At 46.2% G+C, this 11806-nt stretch overlaps 1 protein-coding gene and 1 long non-coding RNA gene across 5 annotated transcripts; one reads left to right on the top strand and one right to left on the bottom strand.

The window, feature by feature from the left end:
- Positions 1-2071: 2071 nt before the first annotated feature.
- Positions 2072-5015, bottom strand: LOC113963309. The gene is made up of 3 exons (XR_003532734.1): positions 4818-5015; positions 2877-4165; positions 2072-2229 (listed from the first exon to the last, which is right to left on the bottom strand). It is a non-coding gene; the product is annotated as an uncharacterized LOC113963309 (long non-coding RNA).
- A 386-nt stretch (positions 5016-5401) lies between these two features.
- Positions 5402-11590, top strand: ZBTB42 (zinc finger and BTB domain containing 42). Of its 4 annotated transcripts, none has more exons than XM_027674111.1 (2): positions 5402-5458; positions 6835-11590. In XM_027674111.1, the coding sequence occupies exon 2, from the start codon at positions 6849-6851 to the stop codon at positions 8274-8276; it is 1428 nt and encodes a 475-aa protein (XP_027529912.1). In that variant the 5' UTR covers positions 5402-5458; positions 6835-6848; the 3' UTR covers positions 8277-11590. The 4 variants fall into 4 exon arrangements, with proteins under 4 accessions (XP_027529912.1, XP_027529910.1, XP_027529913.1 ...); XM_027674109.1 differs by lacking the exon at positions 5402-5458 and adding an exon at positions 5477-5533; XM_027674112.1 differs by lacking the exon at positions 5402-5458 and adding an exon at positions 5595-5666.
- The last annotated feature ends 216 nt before the right edge of the window (positions 11591-11806 follow it).

Consider the following 11806-nt stretch of genomic DNA (forward strand, 5'->3'; position numbering starts at 1 on the left):
AGGATACCAGGGTGAGGGAAGAAGAAAACATTCAGGGAGGGTAGGGAACAGGGTCAGAAGATGATGCAAGTGTGAGCACTCCAAATTACAGAGGTTCTTGGAGGTGGGAGCAAGAAGCTTGGTTTTGATTCAGTACCTGATAAAAAAGGAATAGTAGAGGTGATTGCTGCAACTATCAGAATGGGTTTGAGACAGCAGAAGTGGGTATCACCCAGGCCACCAACAGAGATTGTAGCAATGACAATGTGAACTGTGTAACACATGGAGGTTTTAGTATGGGCAATGGAGAAAAGTGAGATGTTTGGGATATTCTTATTTTAACTGGCATCTGGGATACTTGTGCTTATACGTGCTTAGGCTGGGTTGATTTGGAAACCCCGTGGAAAAGCAAGTCAAGAGAAGACTGAGATTATATGCCACAGACGTGGGAAAAGACAGAATCCTTTATGCTCTGAGATTGCTGATTTATCTAATAAGGAACACAACACTTGCCATAAAAATAATTTGGGCCAACACCACGAGTCCCAAGAAAGGAATGGATCCTGCTTAAGAGACCTTTTGCAGACAGTGGGGTAAGTATGGCAGATCGCTGCCTTACAAATCTCAGGGCAGTAGTTGGAGGTAAAATGGATTTATCCTGGGACAAAACATATTCTGAGGAACAGCTGCTAAAATTGTATCAGAACATCTCCAGTATGAAACCCTTTATTTTAGGTTATGTTTTTGCTTAGTAAGTATTTTCATCCTGAGATTTCCCCGTCCTAATCTAGCAAAACACTTTTTCAGTATTTAGCTCTCTTCTGGGAGTTACTAAAATAAAGTGCATTGTTAACACAGTGTATTATTTGCTTACAAATAGAGCAACGCCAATTAAATCCTCTCCTTTAATAAGAAATTAGTAACTCTATGCTGGACCCTACCAGTGCTGCTCAGCTTATCTGAGGATACATCAGCTTCTGATTTAAAGACTTTTGTCTGGGTCTGATAAATCTTATGTCTGGTCCCAAAGCAGACACCAATTTTGTCTCTTACTGTCCACTGGTATTTATGGCCTTTCACTGTCATTCTCTATACACCCTGCTACAAACTTCTATACACCTGGTAATTTACAATGTGGGCTCTCAGATTTCCTTCCTGGGCATTGATAAATAAATAAAACAAATATTAAAAAGGAGATACCATGATTGATTGTATTATATTTTTTAAATTAGTTTGGCCAAGAAAACCCATGCAATGTTAAAATACAGGTGATGAGTAAGGGTGAAAGAGAAGAAAAAAAACCTGCAAGAAGAGAGTGTGCCTTTATCAATGCCATATCAATTTCCTTCACCACTGCAAAGCAAGAAGCATGCTCCCCTTATGGACAAAAACCCAATGGATTTATAAAGGTTGAAAAAGTACCTTCATTTACCATTTCTAGAAAACCAGAACACGGCAGATTGTCACAAAAACAACCAGAAGTTGAGGGTTAGGCAAGCTGAGTGAAACTATGGAAGATGAATAACTGAGCGGGAGCTGCTGCCCAGGCGCTGACAAGGGAGCCGAGGTACAGGTGTGATATTAAATGCCTGGCTGGCTCGGACAGGGATGTTGCAAGCTCTCACTGCAGAGCAGAATGTGACCTGTGCCAGTGGCACCTCTGCAGAGTCCTTTTTGATTTTAATGCCCATTGCTGGATTGGTGTAGCCTTATTGATAATAACATTACAGCAAATGGAACAATATGTAATTTACAAATGCAGCTTAGTGCCATGAGCCTCTCCACGTGATAGGATGATTTGACAACTGCCCTGGCTGCTACAATATATACTCACAAATACTGCAGTGCACACAGGGTCTCATTATCAGGGAGAAATCAGCAGGACAGCCATAAAACAAATACGACTCACATAAGCACACTGCTGAGGAGACTGTCTGCAATATATGCTCTGATTAATGTCTGGCATGGCAGCAGTGCAAGTTAATGCTTTCTTGAGTCTTGGATGACGTGCTTGAAAAGATCTTTGGGAAGGTCGTGCCCACTTTTATGACTTGACTGCAAACTGAGCAACCCCCCAAATGCTGACCTTGGATTTGACTGCAGGGTAAGTGCTGGAGGAGATTGCTAATTGGGAAAGCTCCATGGATGCCTACGGCAGCTCCTTGTCTTACCACCATCTTTTGGGGTTAAATTCCTCACAGTTTCACAGGAGGGAATGAAGCATTCAGTCTTTCTAATGCCCGCTGCTGTCTGCAAGGGATAAAACAGCCTTTGAAAAAGTTTGGAAGAACTTCTGCAAATAAACCTCTCTATGACCAATGCACTTAAAATAGCTTCAATCCTGCAAGTATCAAACAGTCTCAGGCCCTGACTCTCCCTCTGAAATGCAACTGGACTATCACAAAGATGCCCTATTAAAAAAATAAAAAGAACATAAAAGCACTGAAATTATGTAGAAACAAACACAAAGAGGCTTCTGCCCAATGCGGTGAGAGAGAAAATGATTAAATCGCATGAAAAACCTGTTGCTACCGCTTCTGCATTTGGCCAACAAAGAGGGCTGGAGAGGCCCCGCTCAGTAAATACCTACTCTTGTTGGATCAAAGGGGTAAGAATGGAAGCGAGTCCTCAGGCTTTATGGACTTGATCCAGTTGGTTTTTCTACTAATTTCTGTGGGCTTTGGCTGGTGTCCAGGCAGCAGAAACAACCAGGAGCAGGGCTAGCCTTGCCTGGCAAGTAGAAGTCCTGCCAGCACCACTGATTTTTACTGTCTCTGTCCTAAACACGGGCTTTCTGCTCAACTCTAGAAGGCTCCATAAGCTGCAAAAGGCTTATTGGAGGCCAGAAGGGTTTTAGCCAGACCCAGGAATGCACATGGCTGCACAAGGATACCCACTGTGGTCGCTCCCAACACCTTTTATCAGTCCTTGTTCATGTTCAGCCATCCTCACGTTTGGCAGCACAGTGGGTGTGATCTCTTCTGAGCACAGACACCAGCCAGAAAGTTCTATTTTGGCCAAGCAGCTCTGCCTGGCTCTGCTCCCTCGAGGAAGGACTGAAAAAGGAGCCTCCTCTGGCCTTCCTAGTAGTGGAGCCTTCAGCCTGAGAAGGGCTCAGGGGCCCGGGAGATGAAAGTAGATGGTTTGCTTACCCCACCATGCTGTCACAAGGGCTGTCAGAAACGCAGGAGCTCTTGGAATAAAGTTTCTGGGGCAGTTCTTCCTGTTGCCTTGCTTCCAGTAATGACTTTGTGCTTGTTTACATTAGAGTTGTACTACCAGTATTTTATACAACCGTAGGTAAATCAGTACAACACCTGTATTGTATCCAACGTTGCCTTGGTGTGAAGCTGAGTGTAGTATTTCTGAGTCCTGAAAAAGCAAGCCAGCAATGTGCCAAATGGATACTTAGAGAAATGGGAATGCTCTTGTATTGTCTGACATTTCAAACTCACTAATGACCACAGACTCACTGTGAAATTGTAATTGGTTTACTAAAAATAAGACACTGTTAGATTGCAGTATACCTAGCTCACAGCACTCAAAAAGGAATTAAAACCTTGTTTCTTTTTGTAATCTTATTTTTTCTCAACTTATTTATTAAAGAGGAGAGGGCAAAATGAACAACGAATTATACAAAATAAGGGATTTCTGCCAAGTAGCGTAATTCATATGAATACAAGATTCTGCCTAACATTTTCAGTGTACAAAGACAACAAAACTCCACAAGTTAACAAATCCACCAAGTAACTTCATGGAAACTGCACTTGCACTTTGGGGCAGAAATTGCTCCACTTTTGGTAGAGCCTGTAACTATCAGGCTCCGACTGTGGGATGATACAGTCTTTAAAGGAACACAGCTCCTGCTCCCTGAGCATGTCTGCCATGGTGGACAAATAGATAAAGCTCCTGGCTTTACTGAACGGTGGCAGATTTAACCCCAGGACCTTTAACTCTTTTGCTGGAGCAGGGCACCTCCACATTCTGGGCTGGAGTTTTCCAATTCGAACTGTAGGAATGACAGTATTACCAAATACTATGACTCTGAGCTTTGTGACGATGCAATCATTAACGCTCAAAAACACCCAAATATCCTGGCATCCGCTGCTAATGGAGTTAAATAGTTGAGGTTCGTGAGAGAAAAGTGGCATCGGCGATGCAGACCCTGACTCCTGTGACAAAGAGCCTAAAGATAACACATCAAAGAAACAGATTAAATTAGTAACAAACATACCAATCAACAAACCTGACCTTTTAAGGTGCTAACTGTGGAAAACTACGGAAAATTGTGGAAAAAATGTCTATATATACATAAAAAGTTGCTACCTTGTGGATATTACAATCCAGGCAAGGCAGCCTGGAGGAAGGAAGGGAAAGGAGTTTCCCTGCTGTACTTGTTGGAAGCTAAAGCACGGGCTGGAGACTCCGACTGACACCACGCAGGGTGTGCGCAGGAGAGCTATGAAGCGAACCCAGTGCTCCGCTCCGCTCCCTCTCCACTCCCCCGCAGCCACCAGCACTCTCACACTCATCTCCTTCTCTTTCCGAGGGCAACAAAAACCTCAGCATCGATCCGGAGCCTCCATCCATCGCTCCCTGCCTCTGCCTCCCCTCCCGGCGCTGCTGCAGCCCCGGGGGGTCCGGGACAACCCACGGCCGCGACATCCCCGCCGCTTCCAAGCGGGGCCGGAGCGGCTCCGGCAGCCGCAGCTTCCCAGCGGGTTTCGGCGGCGTTTGCCGGGTCCGATCCCGGGCTGCGCTGGGAACCGCGGTGGGAACCGCGGCGGGGAACCCCGCCCGCCGACCCCGCACCCTCCTCACTCACTCGCGGCGCTCACTTTTGATGCGATTACGGCTAATTAAAATTTAAAATTCAAATCGACTATCGAAAAGGTCATCTCGGAAAAAAAAAAATCCGCCAGCATCTGGGATTTTTCAGCTGGCGCGCAACTAGAGATAAACCCCTCGGGGCGGGGGGCAAGGGGGGGTCGGGAGAAGGAAGCCCCGCGCCCCTCGCCCCGTCCCCGCGGCGGGGCAGCCCCCGCGGCACGTCGGGCTGCAGCGGGGCGGGCGGGCGGGGAGTTGGGAGCGGGACGGCGGCGCTGCCAATGCAGCGGCCGGGAGGGAAGGGAGGGAGGGAGAGAGGGAGGGCGGCAGCGGCGGCAGCGGCAGGAGGAGAGGGAGGAGGAGGAGGAGGAGGCGAGGGGGAGGGCGCAGGCGGCAGCGCGCACCGGCCGGCGGCGGCGGGGCTGGCCGGGGCGGCGGGGCCATTGTGTGGCACCAGACGGGGACACGGCGCTCCCTCGCGCGCCCTCAGCGCTCGCCCGCACCCGCCGCTCGCAGCAGCAGCGGCGGCGGCGGCGGCGAAAGTATCGCGAGAGCGGCCGGCGAACAACCTGCTCCCCAGCCCCGCGCCGCGCCCGCGGAGCGCCCGCGCCGCCGCGCACATGCGGAGCCCGAGCGCCGCCGCCGCCCGCCGGTGAGTAACGCGGGCAGGGGGACACCCACCGCCCCGCCGGGGGAAAGTCCTCCCCGCAAAGTTGGGTGTGAAAAGGTGGGGGCCGGGGGGGAGGTGGAGAGGGAGGGAATCCCAAAAGCGCCTCCGCGGTGCTCTCCCCCCCCACCCCTTTCGCACCGGCGAAGGTCACCGCGGCGGGGTGCGGGGAGCGGCAACTTTGCGGCGGGAGGTGGGGTCCGGTTTGCGGAGTAGGGGGGTGGTGGTGGGGGTGGTTGTGGTGGTGAGAGTGTCCGTGGGGGGAGGCGGGCTCGGGGCAAGTTTGTGGGATTTAATCGCGGGCTATAAATGGGGCTGCTGGAACTTTAAAAGGCAGCAAGCTGTGGTTGGCTGGTAGCGAGATTTGGAGTAACATATGGCATTAAAAGGCGCACAGCTGGAGGTAGCATTTCCATCGCAGTGAAGTCAGAGCAGCTGACTCTCCAGCTTGCGGTGTAATTAGCAAACCGAGCACTCCTCCTTCCCCTCCCTCCCTCCTCCTCCTCCCTCCCGCCTGCCTCTCTCTCTCTCTCTCTCTCCCTGCTCTCCCCCCTCCCTCCCTCCCGCCGCGCCTCGCTCGCACTCGCACCGCGCTCCCTCCTGCCCGCCCGGCTCCGCGCCCCGCGCAAGGTAAGCGCCCGGCCGCGGCACGCAGCCGGCTGCGGCCCCAGCCCTGCCCTCCCGCCGGCCTGCCGACGCTTATTTTCCTCCTTAGCTTTTAATAACTTCAAGGGAAACTTTTTCCTCTCCCCCCCTCTTTTATCCCCCACCCCAGCCCCCCGCCCGCCCCTTTCCGCATGCGGGGGCCGCGGCCGCTCCCGCCCCGCGCCCCCCTCCCGCGGATCCGCCGCTCCAGCCGCCGCTGTTTTGTTGTGATTCGGTGCATAACGACTAAGGATAAAGTTTAAATGTGCGTGCGTGTATGTGTGTGTGTGTGTGCGTGACGCGGGGAATATGCTTTATTAAAAGATGCCCCAAGTTAGCGTTGCTGGGAAGACAGCCTGGGAGTTTATGCTTTTTTCTTTTCGGGGTGTGTGTATGTGTGCTTTCCTCCGCTTAATTTTTTTAAAGTGCTTAGTGGGAGAAACAAAGGTTGGAGGGGCTGCTGCTTTACTAGCTTTTGTTTACTTACAATCAAGTTTTTCCTGTTCGGAGCAGGTGCGAAAGGATGAGAAGCATGTTGTGTTGGTTTTTTTTTTTTTCCCTCCCCCCCTTAATAAAACTATTACAGACAATTAACAGTAAACGTTATCTCCAAGGCTGTTTCTTTGGCTTGGGTTACCAAAAAGCCGATCTGTTTGTTACAGCTGCTAGGAGGCTTTAGTTTACAGTAGCATTCAAGTTTTTCCTGTTTTGAACAGGTTATGAAGGAAGAATGGAGTTTCCAGACCATAGCCGCCAGTTGCTGCAGTGTCTGAGTCAGCAGCGTCACCAGGGCTTCCTGTGTGACTGTACTGTTTTAGTTGGAGAAGCTCAATTCAGAGCTCACAGAGCCGTTCTTGCCTCTTGCAGTATGTACTTCCATCTTTTCTACAGGGACCAGTTAGACAAAAGGGATATTGTGCATCTGAACAGTGACATTGTCACAGCCCCTGCCTTCAGCCTGCTGCTCGAATTCATGTACGAGGGAAAGCTGGAATTCAACAGTCTCCCGGTGGAAGATGTGCTGGCTGCGGCGAGCTACCTTCACATGTATGACATTGTGAAAGTCTGCAAGGGCAAGTTGAAAGATAAAGAATTATGTCCGGAAGAGAAGATTAATGATGAGGCGGCTAGTTTGGAGAAAGCGGAGCATTTTCTAGACGCCGGAGTGCCCCTGGTCCACGAGTTTGACCCAGGAAACAAACAAAAATTCAGCGTTGCAGAATACGAGAGAGCAGCAGGCAAAGAAAAGGTCAGCAGTCACCCCGCCTGGTCCTCTGATCATATAAGTGTCAGCTCTGTGCCGACAGAGGCAGAACCGTGCGCCGCAGCAGCTGGAAAAACAAAGGCTAATGTCAATAGTTCCACAGGACCTTTGTCCCAAAGGTCTGTTAACCATCCCCTGGCTTCGAGTGATGTGGACTGTGCGCTGGATTTGTCTTTCAAGCCCGTGCCGGGGAGAGATTCCTTACACCCCTCCTATGTCTTTGGACAGCTGGCTTCCGACAGCCAGCAGCAGGGTACCGAGCCACTTGTTAAAGATGAACAAGACTTGCTGTCAGATCAGGAGGACAGTGAAGCCAGGAGTCCAGAGAGTCAGCATTTTGGGAATTCAGCCAAAAGCCTAGTGACAGGGTTAGGACACATGTTCGCGGGGAATGGCAGCTCTCATGCCCGAGAGGAGGATATAGATCAAGAGCGAGACGAGAGCGAGGACGACATGGATTCGTCGGACATCTCCTCGGGTGTCCTCGTGCCTCCTGGGCATATCTGCATTTGTCCCCTCTGTAGCAAGGTGTTCCCGAGCCCACACATCCTTCAGCTGCACCTGAGCTCTCACTTCCGTGACAAGGACGGCTCCCGGACCCGCCTGTCCCCCGACGGGTCGGTCCCCACTTGCACCCTCTGCGGAAAGACTTTTTCTTGCATGTACACGTTAAAGAGGCACGAGAGGACTCACTCGGGGGAGAAGCCCTACACCTGCGGCCAGTGCGGAAAGAGCTTCCAGTATTCCCACAACCTCAGCCGCCACGCGGTCGTGCACACCAGGGAGAAGCCCCACGGGTGCAAGTGGTGCGAGAGACGCTTCACGCAGTCTGGGGATTTGTACAGACATATCCGCAAATTTCATTGTGGCCTTGTAAAGTCCTTGGTTGTTTGAGATGTGTGATTTTTTTTTTTTATTATTTTTTTTTTAAATATCCCCCCAACCCTTTTAAAACAAAACAGGAAAAAAAGGCAGCATCCGAATTTTAATTTTTTTTCCCCCCCTTTATTTTATTTTGGTGATATTCACTTCAGGTATATGATCTTTAAAAGATGCAGACGTATACACTCCAGAGGCCTTTCAATGCAATCCTTCCACCTCTCCAACTCCCGCCTTCCCCTGCCACCCTCCCTACCCAGCGCTGTCCTTTAGGTCTTCTCTTGCGCACCCATGTTACATTATTAATGTGAAATGATCTTAAGTAATTCTGTAATGATTTAGCATCTGTTTTCACACTGGAAGTACTTTCTTTGTGGTCAGGGTTTTGTTGGTTTGGTTTTTCTTTTTTTTTTTTTTTTTAGTTTGAAGAAAGATTATCAGCAAATTGCAGAGAAAAATTTGGATTCCTTTAAGCTCCCCTAGTGCTCTCTGCGTGTTGCAGAGAATCATCTGATGAGATGAACTATGATTTAAATACATTTTGGTGTAGAGAAACTTGTCCGCACATCTCAGAATGAGCAGACGTACTTTTATTTTCTGTGGCTAGATGAGACATTAAATTGGCCCAAATTTTAAAGGGGTTGAGGATTCCTGGCTGCGTCTTTAGTATTGTTCATTTTTTATTCTCTTTATTCCATTAGTGTAGTTCCGCAGTTGGTCCTAAAATCTAAATGAGAAGTTTTTGCCTCGGGACTTGACTTAAATTTTCCCCTCCCACCCATCCTCCTCACTGGACTTGACCTACTGAAAAGCTACTTTTGAGCATAGAATGTGAATGGAAAAACTCTGTCCACAGCGTATTCACTCCCAAAACATTAAGGATGCACACTAAGACATAAAAAAAAAATCATATGATATGTGAATATTTTCATTCCCATATCGAAACCCAGAGGCTGAGCCTGTCCCCCTTGGAGGGGACAGCAGCCCTAAAGTGGCCAAATACCTCTCCCAATATCAGGCTCTTGGGGTTTCTTAGTTCAAGCTGACTCATACCTTGTGTATTAGGAGATGCCCTGCTGTCTTGTCCAAAAAGTTTGCTGCCGTGCTAAAATAGCAGCATGAAATTATATTTTATTTTATTTTTTATGAAGTTGGTGAATCCCTCTGAGCCAGATCGTGTGCAATCGCCGGTGTTTCGAAGGGGCAGCGTGAAGATGAACCGCTGGAGGGAAAGCATGGCCTAACTTTCTCCCCCATGTCCCACCTTTCCAGGGGAAGGTTTTGGGGGTATTTTTAGGTGGAGTATTTTGTTTGAGGGTTGTTTTTTTTCTCTTTGTTTGTAAACTGAGGCTGCCTGTAACTATAGCCAGTTTTACTCCAGATAACTGAGTTTCTTGCCTAATAGAGCATCCTTTGGTCTGTGCATGTCGGCGGATATCAGATTATTCCCTTCCAGTCAAATTACCCATTCAAGGTACATGTACATGGGACTGAACTATAATAATAATAATATCTGGGGGTTTTGAATGTCGTTCTGCTGCATTAGCGTTGCTTCACCAGCTTTCCTGACACTCCTGGAGTTTTGTGAAACGTAAGCGTTTATTTTAAAATTAATTTGAAGCACTGAGTTAGATTATTTTAAAAAGTTGTGCTTAAAATACTGTATTGTATCTTATGAAGAAAAAACTTCCCAATGCCTTTCCCCCTCTGGTCCAAAAACTGAGCACTACCTACATAAATAATATGGGATTGACTTTTTTTTTTTAATAAGTACTTCCTCTTTTAAAGAAAATCAGGATATACTTGTTACAGCCTCTTCTTATTATTCATCTCTTAAACTATGAATGTACATGTAATGTGAAATTTTGCTTTTATTTATAGTTTTGGGTTTTGTTTTCAGTCTGATTTCTCAACTGTAAAATATTTTTGCTGAACTTGTTACATATGAAAGTTGTGGGAGAGTACTGTATCTTGAACATAAGTGGCTTTGGTACTGTGGTCTTATTCTACTTAATCAGTTTTTTCTTTTTTTCTTTTTTATTTTTGCTGTGATTGGAAATAGCACTGAACAAAATCTACTAAAATTAAGTTATTTTTCTTTCTACTAAAATTAAGTTATTTTTTTCTCCTGAAGATACTTGATATAGTATTTATTAGATTTTTTTTGTTTTTGTTTTTGAAGTGGAATTATTACTGTTAATCTATTTCAAAACTAGTTAATTTACACTTCACTTTAAATTTTATAACAATGGGGTTTGCATGTTGAGCAACATGTAAAGAGTTTAATGTAGAGTCAGCATTACTGAAGCTGGTAATCTTAATTTTGCATTCTTGTGACACTTTTGTTTGCATTTCAGTCTTCAATTACTGTGTGTTTTTATTTTTTTAGAAGATCATAAAATAGGATGTGCCATAAGAACATCATTAGCGTATGGAGCAGGGAAAAGTTGAAACAAGTTTGTGTCTGATCTTAGTATAGAAATAATTCATTAAACTGATGCTATGAGCATGCTCTGTACTGCAGTGAATATGGGGCAAAAGTTGTTTTTGTTTTGGTTTTTTTTTAAATAAGGAAAAAAAAGACTTTCTCATTCTTGACTACATCATGAACACGCTGTTCTCATAGTCTGGTATTTGTGTTCCCACTCCTCATAGCTTGAATTTCTAAAGTAAAGAAATGTTTGCACTTATTTTTGTTCTTAAGGTGACTTTTTTTGGCTATCTCTCTGTGTGTCTCTTATTTTTAAGTTGCAATAGCTTGGAGCATGTTTTCAAAATGGTTCATGGCTCTACGGAGAAGTACTAAAACATGGCACACTTAACACTTGTCTCTTCATAAACTATTTCTCTGTGGGGCGGTTACTGTCTCTGTAGGGAACAGTCCTGCTCTGCATTTTAAACACTGGATTTGTCTTCTACTACAAACAAATACTGTGAAGTTAATGTAAAAAAAAAATCATTGATATTTTTAATTGTTTTTAATCTTGGTGCAGTTCAGATTAAATATGTATATTTAAAGACACTAATTTTTGTGGGAGAGTTTTATAGTATACAGTATGTAGAGAAGCTATTGGAATGGAATATATTTTATAAAAATGTTCTATCACTGTTTTATAGTGAACTATTTTTCCTTCAGTGTTAGTGTAATACTGTTAGTCTAGATATGACAATCGCAGGAAGAGTGATTCAAGCTACTGTTAGCGCTTAGTTTTGCGTGGAGTTCTGTTTGCAACTGTATTGGTATGTGCTGTACAATGTGACAATCGTGACTAGGATTGTTGTCTTTATAAATTTACACAAAATAAAACGTGCTAGAATTGTAAGCTTGAGCCTCCTCCCCCCTTTAGCGGAAGGGGTGTGGTGTTTGGGGTTTTTTATTCCATATTAATATTGGTTATTATTTATAAATATTTTATAATTTGCTGCTTTTCTTATCATTATTATTATATACTTTAATAATTCCTTTCTTTTTCAGGGCCATGTGGAATTTTAGGCCTGTGAGGAGCTGCCGTGTCTCAGTCAGAGCCTGACTGAGCATTTCCTTA

This window comes from Neopelma chrysocephalum, unplaced genomic scaffold (assembly GCF_003984885.1).
Source record: "Neopelma chrysocephalum unplaced genomic scaffold, ASM398488v2 Primary Assembly neopelma1_24, whole genome shotgun sequence".
Classification (NCBI taxonomy): domain Eukaryota; kingdom Metazoa; phylum Chordata; class Aves; order Passeriformes; family Pipridae; genus Neopelma; species Neopelma chrysocephalum.